This window comes from Cetorhinus maximus, chromosome 19 (genome assembly GCF_964194155.1).
Source record: "Cetorhinus maximus chromosome 19, sCetMax3.hap1.1, whole genome shotgun sequence".
Classification (NCBI taxonomy): Eukaryota; Metazoa; Chordata; class Chondrichthyes; order Lamniformes; family Cetorhinidae; genus Cetorhinus; species Cetorhinus maximus.
Window position 1 is genome coordinate 8,463,404 of NC_135897.1, and position 15,127 is coordinate 8,478,530.

The window sequence follows — 15,127 nt, forward strand, 5'->3', positions numbered from 1 at the left end:
GCTTTTAGACAAACTAATATTCCTCCCCTCAGAGTAGAAAACATGAGACTAATTTGGCAACAACCTCTATCGAATTCAAATGAACAGCAGCAATGAGTGTGAATAATCGCTGAAATGTCAACTATCCTTTCTTGCCTCTCGCACACAAGTTCAAATTTCTTGCCTAGAAGCAAATTTACACCAGCAAGCCCTTATCTACTGTCATGCTACTTAATTCCTTAAGAATGGTTTAGCTCATTGGTAGAAATTTTAACATATTACACTAAAGTCCCCCTATAGTGGAAAAGCCTGAAACATAACACCATTCCATGAGAGTTCTTGATGAGACCATATAGAGGAGCCTTTATTTTGCATCTATCTTGTCCCACAATTTGCCTGCAAGTGCTTGGAGTGACAGTGAAAAGGGAGTTTTAGTCTATGTAAATACTGGCCTGGTACTGCTGAATATTGGCACTTGTCCAAAAAAGTATTTAATTCCCTGTATTGACATCCATCACCATAAAAATGTTTAAATGTGCCACCAAACCCACAAAAATATGTGAGAATAAAAATAGAGAAAAGAGTAGATTAAAAATCACTTTAATTAAAGCTGTAGTTGTCCAAATCTAGTGATGGTGATGATGATAGGCTCCAATTCAGTCCATCGTCCCCAAAAAACCCTTCTCTGTTGGCTTTGCCCTTTCTGGTTGGGCTACGATCTGGAAACAGAGAGAGCGATTTCATCAGCAATTATCGTAAGATTAGGATACGAAATAGCCATTTTGGCCCATCAAAGCTCAACCCCCTAGTACTCCAATTCTCCCATCAGAGTCCATCTGTCCAGTACTCCAATTCTCCCTTCAGAGTCCATCTCTCCAGTACTCCAACTCTCCCATCAGAGTCCATCCATCCAGAACTCCAACTCTCCCATCAGAGACCATCTGTCCAGTACTCCAACTCTCACACCAGAGTCCATCTGTCCAGTACTCCAACTCTCCCATCAGAGTCCATCTGTCCAGTACTCCAACTCTCACACCAGAGTCCATCCATCCAGTACTCCAGCTCTCCCATCAGAGTCCATCTGTCCAGTACTCCAACTCTCCCATCAGAGTCCATCTGTCCAGTACTCCAACTCTCCCATCAGAGTCCAACTGTCCAGTACTCCAACTCTCCCATCAAAGACCATCTGTCCACTACTCCAACTCTCCCATCAGAGACCATCTGTCCAGTACTCCAACTTTCCCATCAGAGTCCATCTGTCCAGTACTCCAACTCTCCCATCAGAGAACATCTGTCCAGTACTCCAACTCACCCATCAGAGACCATCTGTCCAGTACTCCAACTCACCCATCAGAGAACATCTGTCCAGTACTCCAACTCTCCCATCAGAGACCATCTGTCCAGTACTCCAACTCTCCCATCAGAGACCATCTGTCCAGTACTCCAACTCTCCCATCAGAGAACATCTGTCCAGTACTCCAACTCTCCCATCAGAGACCATCTGTCCAGTACTCCAACTCTCCCATCAGAGACCATCTGTCCAGTACTCCAACTCTCCCATCAGAGTCCATTATTCCAGTACTCCAACTCTCCCATCAGAGTCCATCTGACCAGTACTCCAACTCTCCCATCAGAGTCCATCTATCCAGTACTGCAACTCTCCCATCAGAGTCCATCTGTCCAGTACTCCAACTCTCCCATCAGATTCCATCTGTCCAGTACTCCAACTCTCACACCAGAGTCCATCTGTCCAGTACTCGAACTCACACACCAGAGTCCATCTGTCCAGTACTCCAACTCTACCATCAGAGTCCGTCCATCCAGTACTCCAACTCTCCCATCAGAGTCCATCCATCCAGTACTCCAACTCTCCCATTAGAGTCCATCTGTCCAGTACTCCAACTCTCACACCAGAGTCCATCTGTCCAGTAATCCAACTCTCCCATCAGAGTCCATCTGTCCAGTACTCCAACTCTCCCATCAGAGTGCATCTGTCCAGTACTCCAACTCTCCCATCAGAATCCATTATTCCAGTACTCCAATTCTCCCATCAGAGTCCATCTGTCCAGTACTCCAACTCTCCCATCAGAGTCCATCTGTCCAGTACTCCAACTCTCCCATCAGAGTCCATCCATTCAGTACTCCAACTCTCACACCAGAGTCCGTCCATCCATCCAGTACTCCAATTCTCCCATCAGAGTCCATCTGTCCAGTACTCCAATTCTCCCATCAGAGTCCAACCATCCAGTACTCCAACTCTCCCATCAGAGTCCATCTGTCCAGTACTCCAACTCTCACACCAGAGTCCGTCCATCCATCCAGTACTCCAATTCTTCCATCAGAGTCCATCTGTCCAGTACTCCAATTCTCCCATCAGAGTCCAACCATCCAGTACTCCAATTCTCCCATCAGAGTCCATCTGTCCAGTACTCCAACTCTCACACCAGAGTCCGTCCATCCATCAAGTACTCCAATTCTCCCATCAGAGTTCATCTGTCCAGTACTCCAATTCTCCCATCAGAGTCCAACCATCCAGTACTCCAACTCTCCCATCAGAGTCCATCTGTCCAGAACTCCAACTCTCCCATCAGAGTCCATCCATCCATCCAGTACTCCAAATCATCCATCAGAGTCCATCTGTCCAGTACTCCAACTCTCCCATCAGAGTTCATCTGTCCAGTACTCCAATTCTCCCATCAGAGTCCAACCATCCAGTACTCCAACTCTCCCATCAGAGTCCATCTGTCCAGTACTCCAACTCTACCATCAGAGTCCATCCATTCATCCAGTACTCCAAATCTCCCATCAGAGTCCATCTGTCCAGTACTCCAACTCTCCCATCAGAGTCCATCTGTCCAGTACTCCAACTCTCACATCAGAGTCCATCTGTCCAGTACTCCAACACTCCCTTCAGAGTCCATCCATCCAGTACTCCAACTCTCACAACAGAGTCCGTCCATCCATCCAGTACTCCAACTCTCCCATCAGAGTCCATCTGTCCAGTACTCCAACTCTCCCATCAGAGTCCATCTGTCCAGTACTCCAACTCTCACACCAGAGTCCATCTGTCCAGTACTCGAACTCTTACACCAGAGTCCATCTGTCCAGTACTCCAACTTTACCATCAGAGTCCGTCCATCCAGTACTCCAACTCTCCCATCAGAGTCCATCCATCCAGTACTCCAACTCTCCCATCAGAGTCCATCTGTCCAGTATTCCAACTCTCACACCAGAGTCCATCTGTCCAGTACTCCAACTCTCCCATCAGAGTCCATCTGTCCAGTACTCCAACTCTCCCATCAGAGTGCATCTGTCCAGTACTCCAACTCTCCCATCAGAGTCCATCCATCCAGTACTCCAACTCTCCCATCAGAGTCCATCTGTCGAGTACTCCAATTCTCCCATCAGAGTCCATCTGTACAGTACTCCAACTCTCCCATCAGAGTCCATCTGTCCAGTACTCCAACTCTCACACCAGAGTCCATCCATCCAGTACTCCAGCTCTCCCATCAGAGACCATCTGTCCAGTACTCCAACTCTCCCATCAGAGTCCATCTGTCCAGTACTCCAACTGTCACACCAGAGTCCATCCATCCAGTGCTCCAGCTCTCCCATCAGAGTCCATCTGTCCAGTACTCCAACTCTCCCATCAGAGTCCATCTGTCCAGTACTCCAACTCTCCCATCAGAGTCCATCTGTCCACTACTCCATCTCTCCCATCAGAGACCATCTGTCCAGTACTCCAACTTTCCCATCAGAGTCCATCTGTCCAGTACTCCAACTCTCCCATCAGAGACCATCTGTCCAGTACTCCAACTCTCCCATCAGAGACCATCTGTTCAGTACAACAACTCTCCCATCAGAGACCATCTGTCCAGTACTCCAACTCTCCCATCAGAGTCCATCTGACCAGTACTCCAACTCTCCCATCAGAGTCCATCTGACCAGTACTCCAACTCTCCCATCAGAGTCCATCTCTCCAGAACTGCAACTCTCCCATCAGAGTCCATCTGTCCAGTACTCCAACTCTCCCATCAGAGTCCATCTGTCCAGTACTCCAACTCTCACACCAGAGTCCATCTGTCCAGTACTTGAACTCTCACACCAGAGTCCATTTGTCCAATACTCCAACTCTCCCATCAGAGTCCGTCCATCGAGTACTCCAACTCTCCCATCAGAGTCCATCCATCCAGTACTCCAACTCTCCCATTAGAGTCCATCTGTCCAGTACTCCAACTCTCACACCAGAGTCCATCTGTCCAGTACTCCAACTCTCCCATCAGAGTCCATCTGTCCAGGACTCCAACTCTCCCATCAGAGTGCATCTGTCCAGTACTCCAACTCTCCCATCAGAGTCCATTATTCCAATACTCCAACTCTCCCATCAGAGTCCATCTGTCCAGTACTCCAACTCTCCCATCAGAGTCCATCTGTCCAGTACTCCAACTCTCCCATCAGAGTCCATCCATCCAGTACTCCAATTCTCCCATCAGAGTCCATCTGTCCAGTACTCCAATTCTGCCATCAGAGTCCAACCATCCAGTACTCCATCTCTCCCATCAGAGTCCATCTGTCCAGTACTCCAACTCTCACACCAGAGTCCGTCCATCCATCCAGTACTCCAATTCTCCCATCAGAGTCCATCTGTCCAGTACTCCAATTCTCCCATCAGAGTCCAACAATCCAGTACTCCAACTCTCCCATCAGAGTCCATCTGTCCAGTACTCCAACTCTCCCATCAGAGACCATCCATCCATGCGGTACTCCAACTCTTCGATCAGAGTCCATCTGTCCAGTACTCCAACTCTCCCATCAGAGACCATCTGTCCAGTACTACAACTCTCCCATCAGAGTCCATCCATCCGGTAATCCAACTCTCCCATCAGAGACCATCTGACCAGTACTCCAACTCTCCCATCAGAGTCCATCTGTCTAGTACTCCAATTCTCCCATCAGAGTCCATCTGTCCAGCACTCCAACTCTCCCATCAGAGTCCATCTGTCCAGTACTCCAACTCTCCGATCAGAGTCCATCCATCCAGTAATACAACTCTCCCATCAGAGTCCATCTGTCCAGTACTCCAACTCTCCCATCAGAGTCCATCTGCCCAGTACTCCAACTATCCCATCAGAGTCCAACCATCCAGTACTCCAACTCTCACACCAGAGTCCGTCCATCCATCCAGTACTCCAACTCTCCCATCAGAGTCCATCTGTCCAGTACTCCAACTCTCCCATCAGAGACCATCTGTCCAGTACTCCAACTCTCCCATCAGAGACCATCTGTTCAGTACAACAACTCTCCCATCAGAGACCATCTGTCCAGTACTCCAACTCTCCCATCAGAGTCCATCTGTCCAGTACTCCAACTCTCCCATCAGAGTCCATCTGACCAGTACTCCAACTCTCCCATCAGAGTCCATCTCTCCAGAACTGCAACTCTCCCATCAGAGTCCATCTGTCCAGTACTCCAACTCTCCCATCAGAGTCCATCTGTCCAGTACTCCAACTCTCACACCAGAGTCCATCTGTCCAGTACTTGAACTCTCACACCAGAGTCCATTTGTCCAATACTCCAACTCTCCCATCAGAGTCCGTCCATCGAGTACTCCAACTCTCCCATCAGAGTCCATCCATCCAGTACTCCAACTCTCCCATTAGAGTCCATCTGTCCAGTACTCCAACTCTCACACCAGAGTCCATCTGTCCAGTACTCCAACTCTCCCATCAGAGTCCATCTGTCCAGGACTCCAACTCTCCCATCAGAGTGCATCTGTCCAGTACTCCAACTCTCCCATCAGAGTCCATTATTCCAATACTCCAACTCTCCCATCAGAGTCCATCTGTCCAGTACTCCAACTCTCCCATCAGAGTCCATCTGTCCAGTACTCCAACTCTCCCATCAGAGTCCATCCATCCAGTACTCCAACTCTCACACCAGACTCCGTCCATCCATCCAGTACTCCAATTCTCCCATCAGAGTCCATCTGTCCAGTACTCCAATTCTGCCATCAGAGTCCAACCATCCAGTACTCCATCTCTCCCATCAGAGTCCATCTGTCCAGTACTCCAACTCTCACACCAGAGTCCGTCCATCCATCCAGTACTCCAATTCTCCCATCAGAGTCCATCTGTCTAGTACTCCAATTCTCCCATCAGAGTCCAACAATCCAGTACTCCAACTCTCCCATCAGAGTCCATCTGTCCAGTACTCCAACTCTCCCATCAGAGACCATCCATCCATGCGGTACTCCAACTCTTCGATCAGAGTCCATCTGTCCAGTACTCCAACTCTCCCATCAGAGACCATCTGTCCAGTACTACAACTCTCCCATCAGAGTCCATCCATCCGGTAATCCAACTCTCCCATCAGAGACCATCTGACCAGTACTCCAACTCTCCCATCAGAGTCCATCTGTCCAGTACTCCAATTCTCCCATCAGAGTCCATCTGTCCAGTACTCCAACTCTCCCATCAGAGTCCATCTGTCCAGTACTCCAACTCTCCGATCAGAGTCCATCCATCCAGTAATACAACTCTCCCATCAGAGTCCATCTGTCTAGTTCTCCAACTCTCCCATCAGAGTCCATCTGCCCAGTACTCCAACTGTCCCATCAGAGTCCAACCATCCAGTACTCCAACTCTCACACCAGAGTCCGTCCATCCATCCAGTACTCCAACTCTCCCATCAGAGTCCATCTGTCCAGTACTCCAACTCTCCCATCAGAGTCCATCTGTCCAGTACTCCAACTCTCACACCAGAGTCCATCTGTCCAGTACTCGAACTCTTACACCAGAGTCCATCTGACCAGTACTCCAACTCTACCATCAGAGTCCGTCCATCCAGTACTCCAACTCTCCCATCAGAGTCCATCCATCCAGTACTCCAACTCTCCCATCAGAGTCCATCTGTCCAGTACTCCAACTCTCACACCAGAGTCCATCTGTCCAGTACTCCAACTCGCCCATCAGAGTCCATCTGTCCAGTACTCCAACTCTCCCATCAGAGTCCATCTGTCCAGTACTCCAACTCTCCCATCAGAGTCCATCCATCCAGTACTCCAACTCTCCCATCAGAGTCCATCTGTCCAGTACTCCAACTCTCCCATCAGAGTCCATCTGTCCAGTACTCCAACTCTCACACCAGAGTCCATCTGTCCAGTACTCGAACTCTTACACCAGAGTCCATCTGACCAGTACTCCAACTCTACCATCAGAGTCCGTCCATCCAGTACTCCAACTCTCCCATCAGAGTCCATCCATCCAGTACTCCAACTCTCCCATCAGAGTCCATCTGTCCAGTACTCCAACTCTCACACCAGAGTCCATCTGTCCAGTACTCCAACTCTCCCATCAGAGTCCAACCATCCAGTACTCCAACTCTCCCATCAGAGTCCATCTGTCCAGTACTCCAACTCTCACACCAGAGTCCGTCCATCCATCCAGTACTCCAATTCTCCCATCAGAGTCCATCTGTCCAGTACTCCAATTCTCCCATCAGAGTCCAACCATCCAGTACTCCAACTCTCCCATCAGAGTCCATCTGTCCAGTACTCCAACTCTCCCATCAGAGTCCATCCATCCATCCAGTACTCCAACTCTTCCATCAGAGTCCATCTGTCCAGTACTCCAACTCTCCCATCAGAGACCATCTGTCCAGTACTCCAACTCTCCCATCAGAGTCCATCTGTCCAGTACTCCAATTCTCCCATCAGAGTCCATCTGTCCAGTACTCCAACTCTCCCATCAGAGTCCATCTGTCCTGTACTCCAACTCTCCCATCAGAGTCCATCCATCCAGTACTCCAACTCTCCCATCAGAGTCCATCTGTTCAGTACTCCAACTCTCCCATCAGAGTCCATCTGTACAGTTCTCCAACTCTCCCATCAGAGTCCATCCATCCAGTACTCCAACTCTCACACCAGTGTCCGTCCATCCATCCAGTACTCGAATTCTCCCATCAGAGTCCATCTGTCCAGTACTCCAACTCTCCCATCAGAGTCCAACCATCCAGTACTCCAACTCTCCCATCAGAGTCCATCTGTCCAGTACTCCAACTCTCACACCAGAGTCCGTCCATCCATCCAGTACTCCAATTCTCCCATCAGAGTCCATCTGTCCTGTACTCCAATTCTGCCATCAGAGTCCAACCATCCAGTACTCCAACTCTCCCATCAGAGTCCATCTGTCCAGTACTCCAAATCTCACACCAGAGTCCGTCCATCCATACAGTACTCCAATTCTCCCATCAGAGTCCATCTGTCAAGTAATCCAATTCTCCCATCAGAGTCCAACCATCCAGTACTCCAACTCTCCCATCAGAGTCCATCTGTCCAGTACTCCAACTCTCCCATCAGAGTCCATCTGTCCTGTACTCCAACTCTCCCATCACAGTCCATCCATCCAGTACTCCAACTCTCCCATCAGAGTCCATCTGTCCAGTACTCCAACTCTCCCATCAGATTCCATCTGTACAGTTCTCCAACTCTCCCATCAGAGTCCATCCATCCAGCACTCCAACTCTCACACCAGTGTCCGTCCATCCATCCAGTACTCCAATTCTCCCATCAGAGTCCATCTGTACACTACTCCAACTCTCCCATCAGAGTCCAACCATCCAGTACTCCAACTCTCCCATCAGAGTCCATCTGTCCAGTACTCCAACTCTCACACCAGAGTCCGTCCATCCATCCAGTACTCCAATTCTCCCATCAGACTCCATCTGTCCTGTACTCCAATTCTGCCATCAGAGTCCAACCATCCAGTACTCCAACTCTCCCATCAGAGTCCATCTGTCCAGTACTCCAAATCTCACACCAGAGTCCGTCCATCCATCCAGTACTCCAATTCTCCCATCAGAGTCCATCTGTCAAGTAATCCAAATCTCCCATCAGAGTCCAACCATCCAGTACTCCAACTCTCCTATCAGAGTCCATCTGTCCAGTACTCCAACTCTCCCATCAGAGTCCATCCATCCATCCAGTACTCCAACTCTTCCATCAGAGTCCATCTGTCCAGTACTCCAACTCTCCCATCAGAGACCACCTGTCCAGTACTCCAACTCTCCCATCAGAGTCCATCTGTCCAGTACTCCAACTCTCACACCAGAGTCCATCCATCCAGTACTTCAGCTCTCCGATCAGAGTCCATCTGTCCAGTACTCCAACTCTCCCATCAGAGTTCATCTGTCCAGTACTCGCACTCCCCCATCAGAGTCCATCTGTCCAGTACTCCAACTCTCCCATCAGAGACCATCTGTCCACTACTCCAACTCTCCCATCAGAGACCATCTGTCCAGTACTCCAACTCTCCGATCAGAGACCATCTGTCCAGTACTCCAACTCTCCCATCAGATACCATCTGTCCAGTACTCCAACTCTCCCATCAGAGTCCATCTGTCCAGTACTCCAACTCTCCCATCAGAGTCCATCCGACCAGTACTCCAACTTTCCCATCAGAGTCCATCTCTCCAGTACTGCAACTCTCCCATCAGAGTCCATCTGTCCAGGACTCCAACTCTCCGATCAGAGTCCATCTGTCCAGTACTCCAACTCTCACACCAGAGTCCATCTGTCCAGTACTCCAACTCTCCCATCAGAGTCCATCTGTCCTGTACTCCAACTCTCCCATCAGAGTCCATCCATCCAGCACTCCAACTCTCAAACCAGAGTCCGTCCATTCATCCAGTACTACAATTCTCCCATCAGAGTCCATCTGTCCAGTACTCCAACTCTCCCATCAGAGTCCAACCATCCAGTACTCCAACTCTCCCATCAGAGTCCATCTGTCCAGTACTCCAACTCTCACAGCAGAGTCCGTCCATCCATCCAGTACTCCAATTCTCCCATCAGAGTCCATCTGTCCTGTACTCCAATTCTGCCATCAGAGTCCAACCATCCAGTACTCCAACTGTCCCATCAGAGTCCATCTGTCCAGTACTCCAACTCTCACACCAGAGTCCGTCCATCCATCCAGTACTCCAATTCTCCCATCAGAGTCCATCTGTCCAGTACTCCAATTCTCCCATCAGGGTCCAACCATCCAGTACTCCAACTCTCCCATCAGAGTCCATCTGTCCAGTACTCCAACTCTCCCATCAGAGTCCATCCATCCATCCAGTACTCCAACTCTTCCATCAGAGTCCATCTGTCCAGTACTCCAACTCTCCCATCAGAGACCACCTGTCCAGTACTCCAACTCTCCCATCAGAGTCCATCTGTCCAGTACTCCAACTCTCACACCAGTGTCCATCCATCCAGTACTCCAGCTCTCCCATCAGAGTCTATCTGTCCAGTACTCCAACTCTCCCATCAGAGTTCATCTGTCCAGTACTCGCACACCCCCATCAGAGTCCATCTGTCCAGTACTCCAACTCTCCCATCAGAGACCATCTGTCCACTACTCCAACTCTCCCATCAGAGACCATCTGTCCAGTACTCCAACTTTCCCATCAGAGTCCATCTGTCCAGTACTCCAACTCTCCCATCAGAGACCATCTGTCCAGTACTCCAACTCTCCGATCAGAGACCATCTGTCCCGTACTCCAACTCTCCCATCAGAGACCATCTGTCCAGTACTCCAACTCTCCCATCAGAGTCCATCTGTCCAGTACTCCAACTCTCCCATCAGAGTCCATCCGACCAGTACTCCAACTCTCCCATCAGAGTCCATCTCTCCAGTACTGCAACTCTCCCATCAGAGTCCATCTGTCCAGGACTCCAACTCTCCCATCAGAGTCCATCTGTCCAGTACTCCAACTCTCACACCAGAGTCCATCTGTCCAGTACTCGAACTCTCACACCAGAGTCCATCTGTCCTGTACTCCAACTCTCCCATCAGAGTCCGTCCATCCAGTACTCCAACTCTCCCATCAGAGCCCATCCATCCAGTACTCCAACTCTCCCATTAGTGTCCATCTGTCCAGTACTCCAACTCTCACACCAGAGTACATCTGTCCAGTACTCCAATTCTCCCATCAGAGTCCATCTGCCCAGTACTCCAACTCTCCCATCAGAGTGCATCTGTCCAGTACTCCAACTCTCCCATCAGAGTCCATTATTCCAGTACTCCAACTCTCCCATCAGAGTCCATCTGTCCAGTACTCCAACTCTCCCATCAGAGTCCATCTGTCCAGTACTCCAATTCTCCCATCAGAGTCCATCTGTCCAGTACTCCAACTGTCCCATCAGAGTCCATCCATCCCGTACTCCAACTCTCACACCAGTGTCCGTCCATCCATCCAGTACTCCAATTCTCCCATCAGAGTCCATCTGTACACTACTCCAACTCTCCCATCAGAGTCCAACCATCCAGTACTCCAACTCTCCCATCAGAGTCCATCTGTCCAGTACTCCAACTCTCACACCAGAGTCCGTCCATCCATCCAGTACTCCAATTCTCCCATCAGACTCCATCTGTCCTGTACTCCAATTCTGCCATCAGAGTCCAACCATCCAGTACTCCAACTCTCCCATCAGAGTCCATCTGTCCAGTACTCCAAATCTCACACCAGAGTCCGTCCATCCATCCAGTACTCCAATTCTCCCATCAGAGTCCATCTGTCAAGTAATCCAAATCTCCCATCAGAGTCCAACCATCCAGTACTCCAACTCTCCTATCAGAGTCCATCTGTCCAGTACTCCAACTCTCCCATCAGAGTCCATCCATCCATCCAGTACTCCAACTCTTCCATCAGAGTCCATCTGTCCAGTACTCCAACTCTCCCATCAGAGACCACCTGTCCAGTACTCCAACTCTCCCATCAGAGTCCATCTGTCCAGTACTCCAACTCTCACACCAGAGTCCATCCATCCAGTACTTCAGCTCTCCGATCAGAGTCCATCTGTCCAGTACTCCAACTCTCCCATCAGAGTTCATCTGTCCAGTACTCGCACTCCCCCATCAGAGTCCATCTGTCCAGTACTCCAACTCTCCCATCAGAGACCATCTGTCCACTACTCCAACTCTCCCATCAGAGACCATCTGTCCAGTACTCCAACTCTCCGATCAGAGACCATCTGTCCAGTACTCCAACTCTCCCATCAGATACCATCTGTCCAGTACTCCAACTCTCCCATCAGAGTCCATCTGTCCAGTACTCCAACTCTCCCATCAGAGTCCATCCGACCAGTACTCCAACTTTCCCATCAGAGTCCATCTCTCCAGTACTGCAACTCTCCCATCAGAGTCCATCTGTCCAGGACTCCAACTCTCCGATCAGAGTCCATCTGTCCAGTACTCCAACTCTCACACCAGAGTCCATCTGTCCAGTACTCCAACTCTCCCATCAGAGTCCATCTGTCCTGTACTCCAACTCTCCCATCAGAGTCCATCCATCCAGTACTCCAACTCTCCCATCAGAGTCCATCTGTCCAGTACTCCAACTCTCCCATCAGAGTCCATCTGTCCAGTTCTCCAACTCTCCCATCAGAGTCCATCCATCCAGCACTCCAACTCTCAAACCAGAGTCCGTCCATTCATCCAGTACTACAATTCTCCCATCAGAGTCCATCTGTCCAGTACTCCAACTCTCCCATCAGAGTCCAACCATCCAGTACTCCAACTCTCCCATCAGAGTCCATCTGTCCAGTACTCCAACTCTCACAGCAGAGTCCGTCCATCCATCCAGTACTCCAATTCTCCCATCAGAGTCCATCTGTCCTGTACTCCAATTCTGCCATCAGAGTCCAACCATCCAGTACTCCAACTGTCCCATCAGAGTCCATCTGTCCAGTACTCCAACTCTCACACCAGAGTCCGTCCATCCATCCAGTACTCCAATTCTCCCATCAGAGTCCATCTGTCCAGTACTCCAATTCTCCCATCAGGGTCCAACCATCCAGTACTCCAACTCTCCCATCAGAGTCCATCTGTCCAGTACTCCAACTCTCCCATCAGAGTCCATCCATCCATCCAGTACTCCAACTCTTCCATCAGAGTCCATCTGTCCAGTACTCCAACTCTCCCATCAGAGACCACCTGTCCAGTACTCCAACTCTCCCATCAGAGTCCATCTGTCCAGTACTCCAACTCTCACACCAGTGTCCATCCATCCAGTACTCCAGCTCTCCCATCAGAGTCTATCTGTCCAGTACTCCAACTCTCCCATCAGAGTTCATCTGTCCAGTACTCGCACACCCCCATCAGAGTCCATCTGTCCAGTACTCCAACTCTCCCATCAGAGACCATCTGTCCACTACTCCAACTCTCCCATCAGAGACCATCTGTCCAGTACTCCAACTTTCCCATCAGAGTCCATCTGTCCAGTACTCCAACTCTCCCATCAGAGACCATCTGTCCAGTACTCCAACTCTCCGATCAGAGACCATCTGTCCCGTACTCCAACTCTCCCATCAGAGACCATCTGTCCAGTACTCCAACTCTCCCATCAGAGTCCATCTGTCCAGTACTCCAACTCTCCCATCAGAGTCCATCCGACCAGTACTCCAACTCTCCCATCAGAGTCCATCTCTCCAGTACTGCAACTCTCCCATCAGAGTCCATCTGTCCAGGACTCCAACTCTCCCATCAGAGTCCATCTGTCCAGTACTCCAACTCTCACACCAGAGTCCATCTGTCCAGTACTCGAACTCTCACACCAGAGTCCATCTGTCCTGTACTCCAACTCTCCCATCAGAGTCCGTCCATCCAGTACTCCAACTCTCCCATCAGAGCCCATCCATCCAGTACTCCAACTCTCCCATTAGTGTCCATCTGTCCAGTACTCCAACTCTCACACCAGAGTACATCTGTCCAGTACTCCAATTCTCCCATCAGAGTCCATCTGCCCAGTACTCCAACTCTCCCATCAGAGTGCATCTGTCCAGTACTCCAACTCTCCCATCAGAGTCCATTATTCCAGTACTCCAACTCTCCCATCAGAGTCCATCTGTCCAGTACTCCAACTCTCCCATCAGAGTCCATCTGTCCAGTACTCCAACTCTCCCATCAGAGTCCATCTGTCCAGTACTCCAATTCTCCCATCAGAGTCCATCGGTCCAGTACTCCAACTGTCCCATCAGAGTCCATCCATCCCGTACTCCAACTCTCACACCAGAGTCTGTCCATCCATCCAGTACTCCAACTCTCCCATCAGAGTGCACCTGTCCAGTACTCCAACTCTCCCATCAGAGTCCATTATTCCAGTACTCCAACTCTCCCATCAGAGTCCATCTGTCCAGTACTCCAACTCTCCCATCAGAGTCCATCTGTCCAGTACTCCAACTCTCCCATCAGAGTCCATCTGTCCAGTACTCCAATTCTCCCATCAGAGTCCATCTGTCCAGTACTCCAACTGTCCCATCAGAGTCCATCCATCCCGTACTCCAACTCTCACACCAGAGTCTGTCCCTCCATCCAGTACTCCAACTCTCCCAACAGAGTCCATCTGTCAAGTACTCCAACTCTCCCATCAGAGTCCATCTGTACCGTACTCCAACTCACCCATCAGAGAACATCTGTCCAGTACTCCAACTCTCCCATCAGAGACCATCTGTCCAGTACTCCAACTCTCCCATCAGAGACCATCTGTCCAGTACTCCAACTCTCCCATCAGAGAATATCTGTCCAGTACTCCAACTCTCCCATCAGAGACCATCTGTCCAGTACTCCAACTCTCCCATCAGAGACCATCTGTCCAGTACTCCAACTCTCCCATCAGAGTCCATTATTCCAGTACTCCAACTCTCCCATCAGAGTCCATCTGACCAGTACTCCAACTCTCCCATCAGAGTCCATCTATCCAGTACTGCAACTCTCCCATCAGAGTCCATCTGTCCAGTACTCCAACTCTCCCATCAGATTCCATCTGTCCAGTACTCCAACTCTCACACCAGAGTCCATCTGTCCAGTACTCGAACTCACACACCAGAGTCCATCTGTCCAGTACTCCAACACTCCCATCAGAGTCCGTCCATCCAGTACTCCAACTCTCCCATCAGAGTCCATCCATCCAGTACTCCAACTCTCCCATCAGAGTCCATCTGTCCAGTACTCCAACTCTACCATCAGAGTCCATCCATTCATCCAGTACTCCAAATCTCCCATCAGAGTCCATCTGTCCAGTACTCCAACTCTCCCATCAGAGTCCATCTGTCCAGTACTCCAACTCTCACATCAGAGTCCATCTGTCCAGTACTCCAACTCTCCCA

The 15,127-nt window shown here is 50.1% G+C and overlaps 1 protein-coding gene across 1 annotated transcript in view; it reads right to left on the reverse strand.

Moving 5' to 3' along the window:
- Positions 1 to 579: 579 nt before the first annotated feature.
- The window catches only part of ankmy1 (ankyrin repeat and MYND domain containing 1), a 177,170-nt gene continuing 162,622 nt past the window's right edge, over positions 580 to 15,127 (reverse strand). Inside the window, exon 20 of the mRNA XM_078564626.1 lies at positions 580 to 698. Within this exon, the coding sequence (XP_078420752.1) occupies positions 580 to 698 (119 nt within the window). The remainder of the gene's footprint in view (positions 699 to 15,127) is intronic.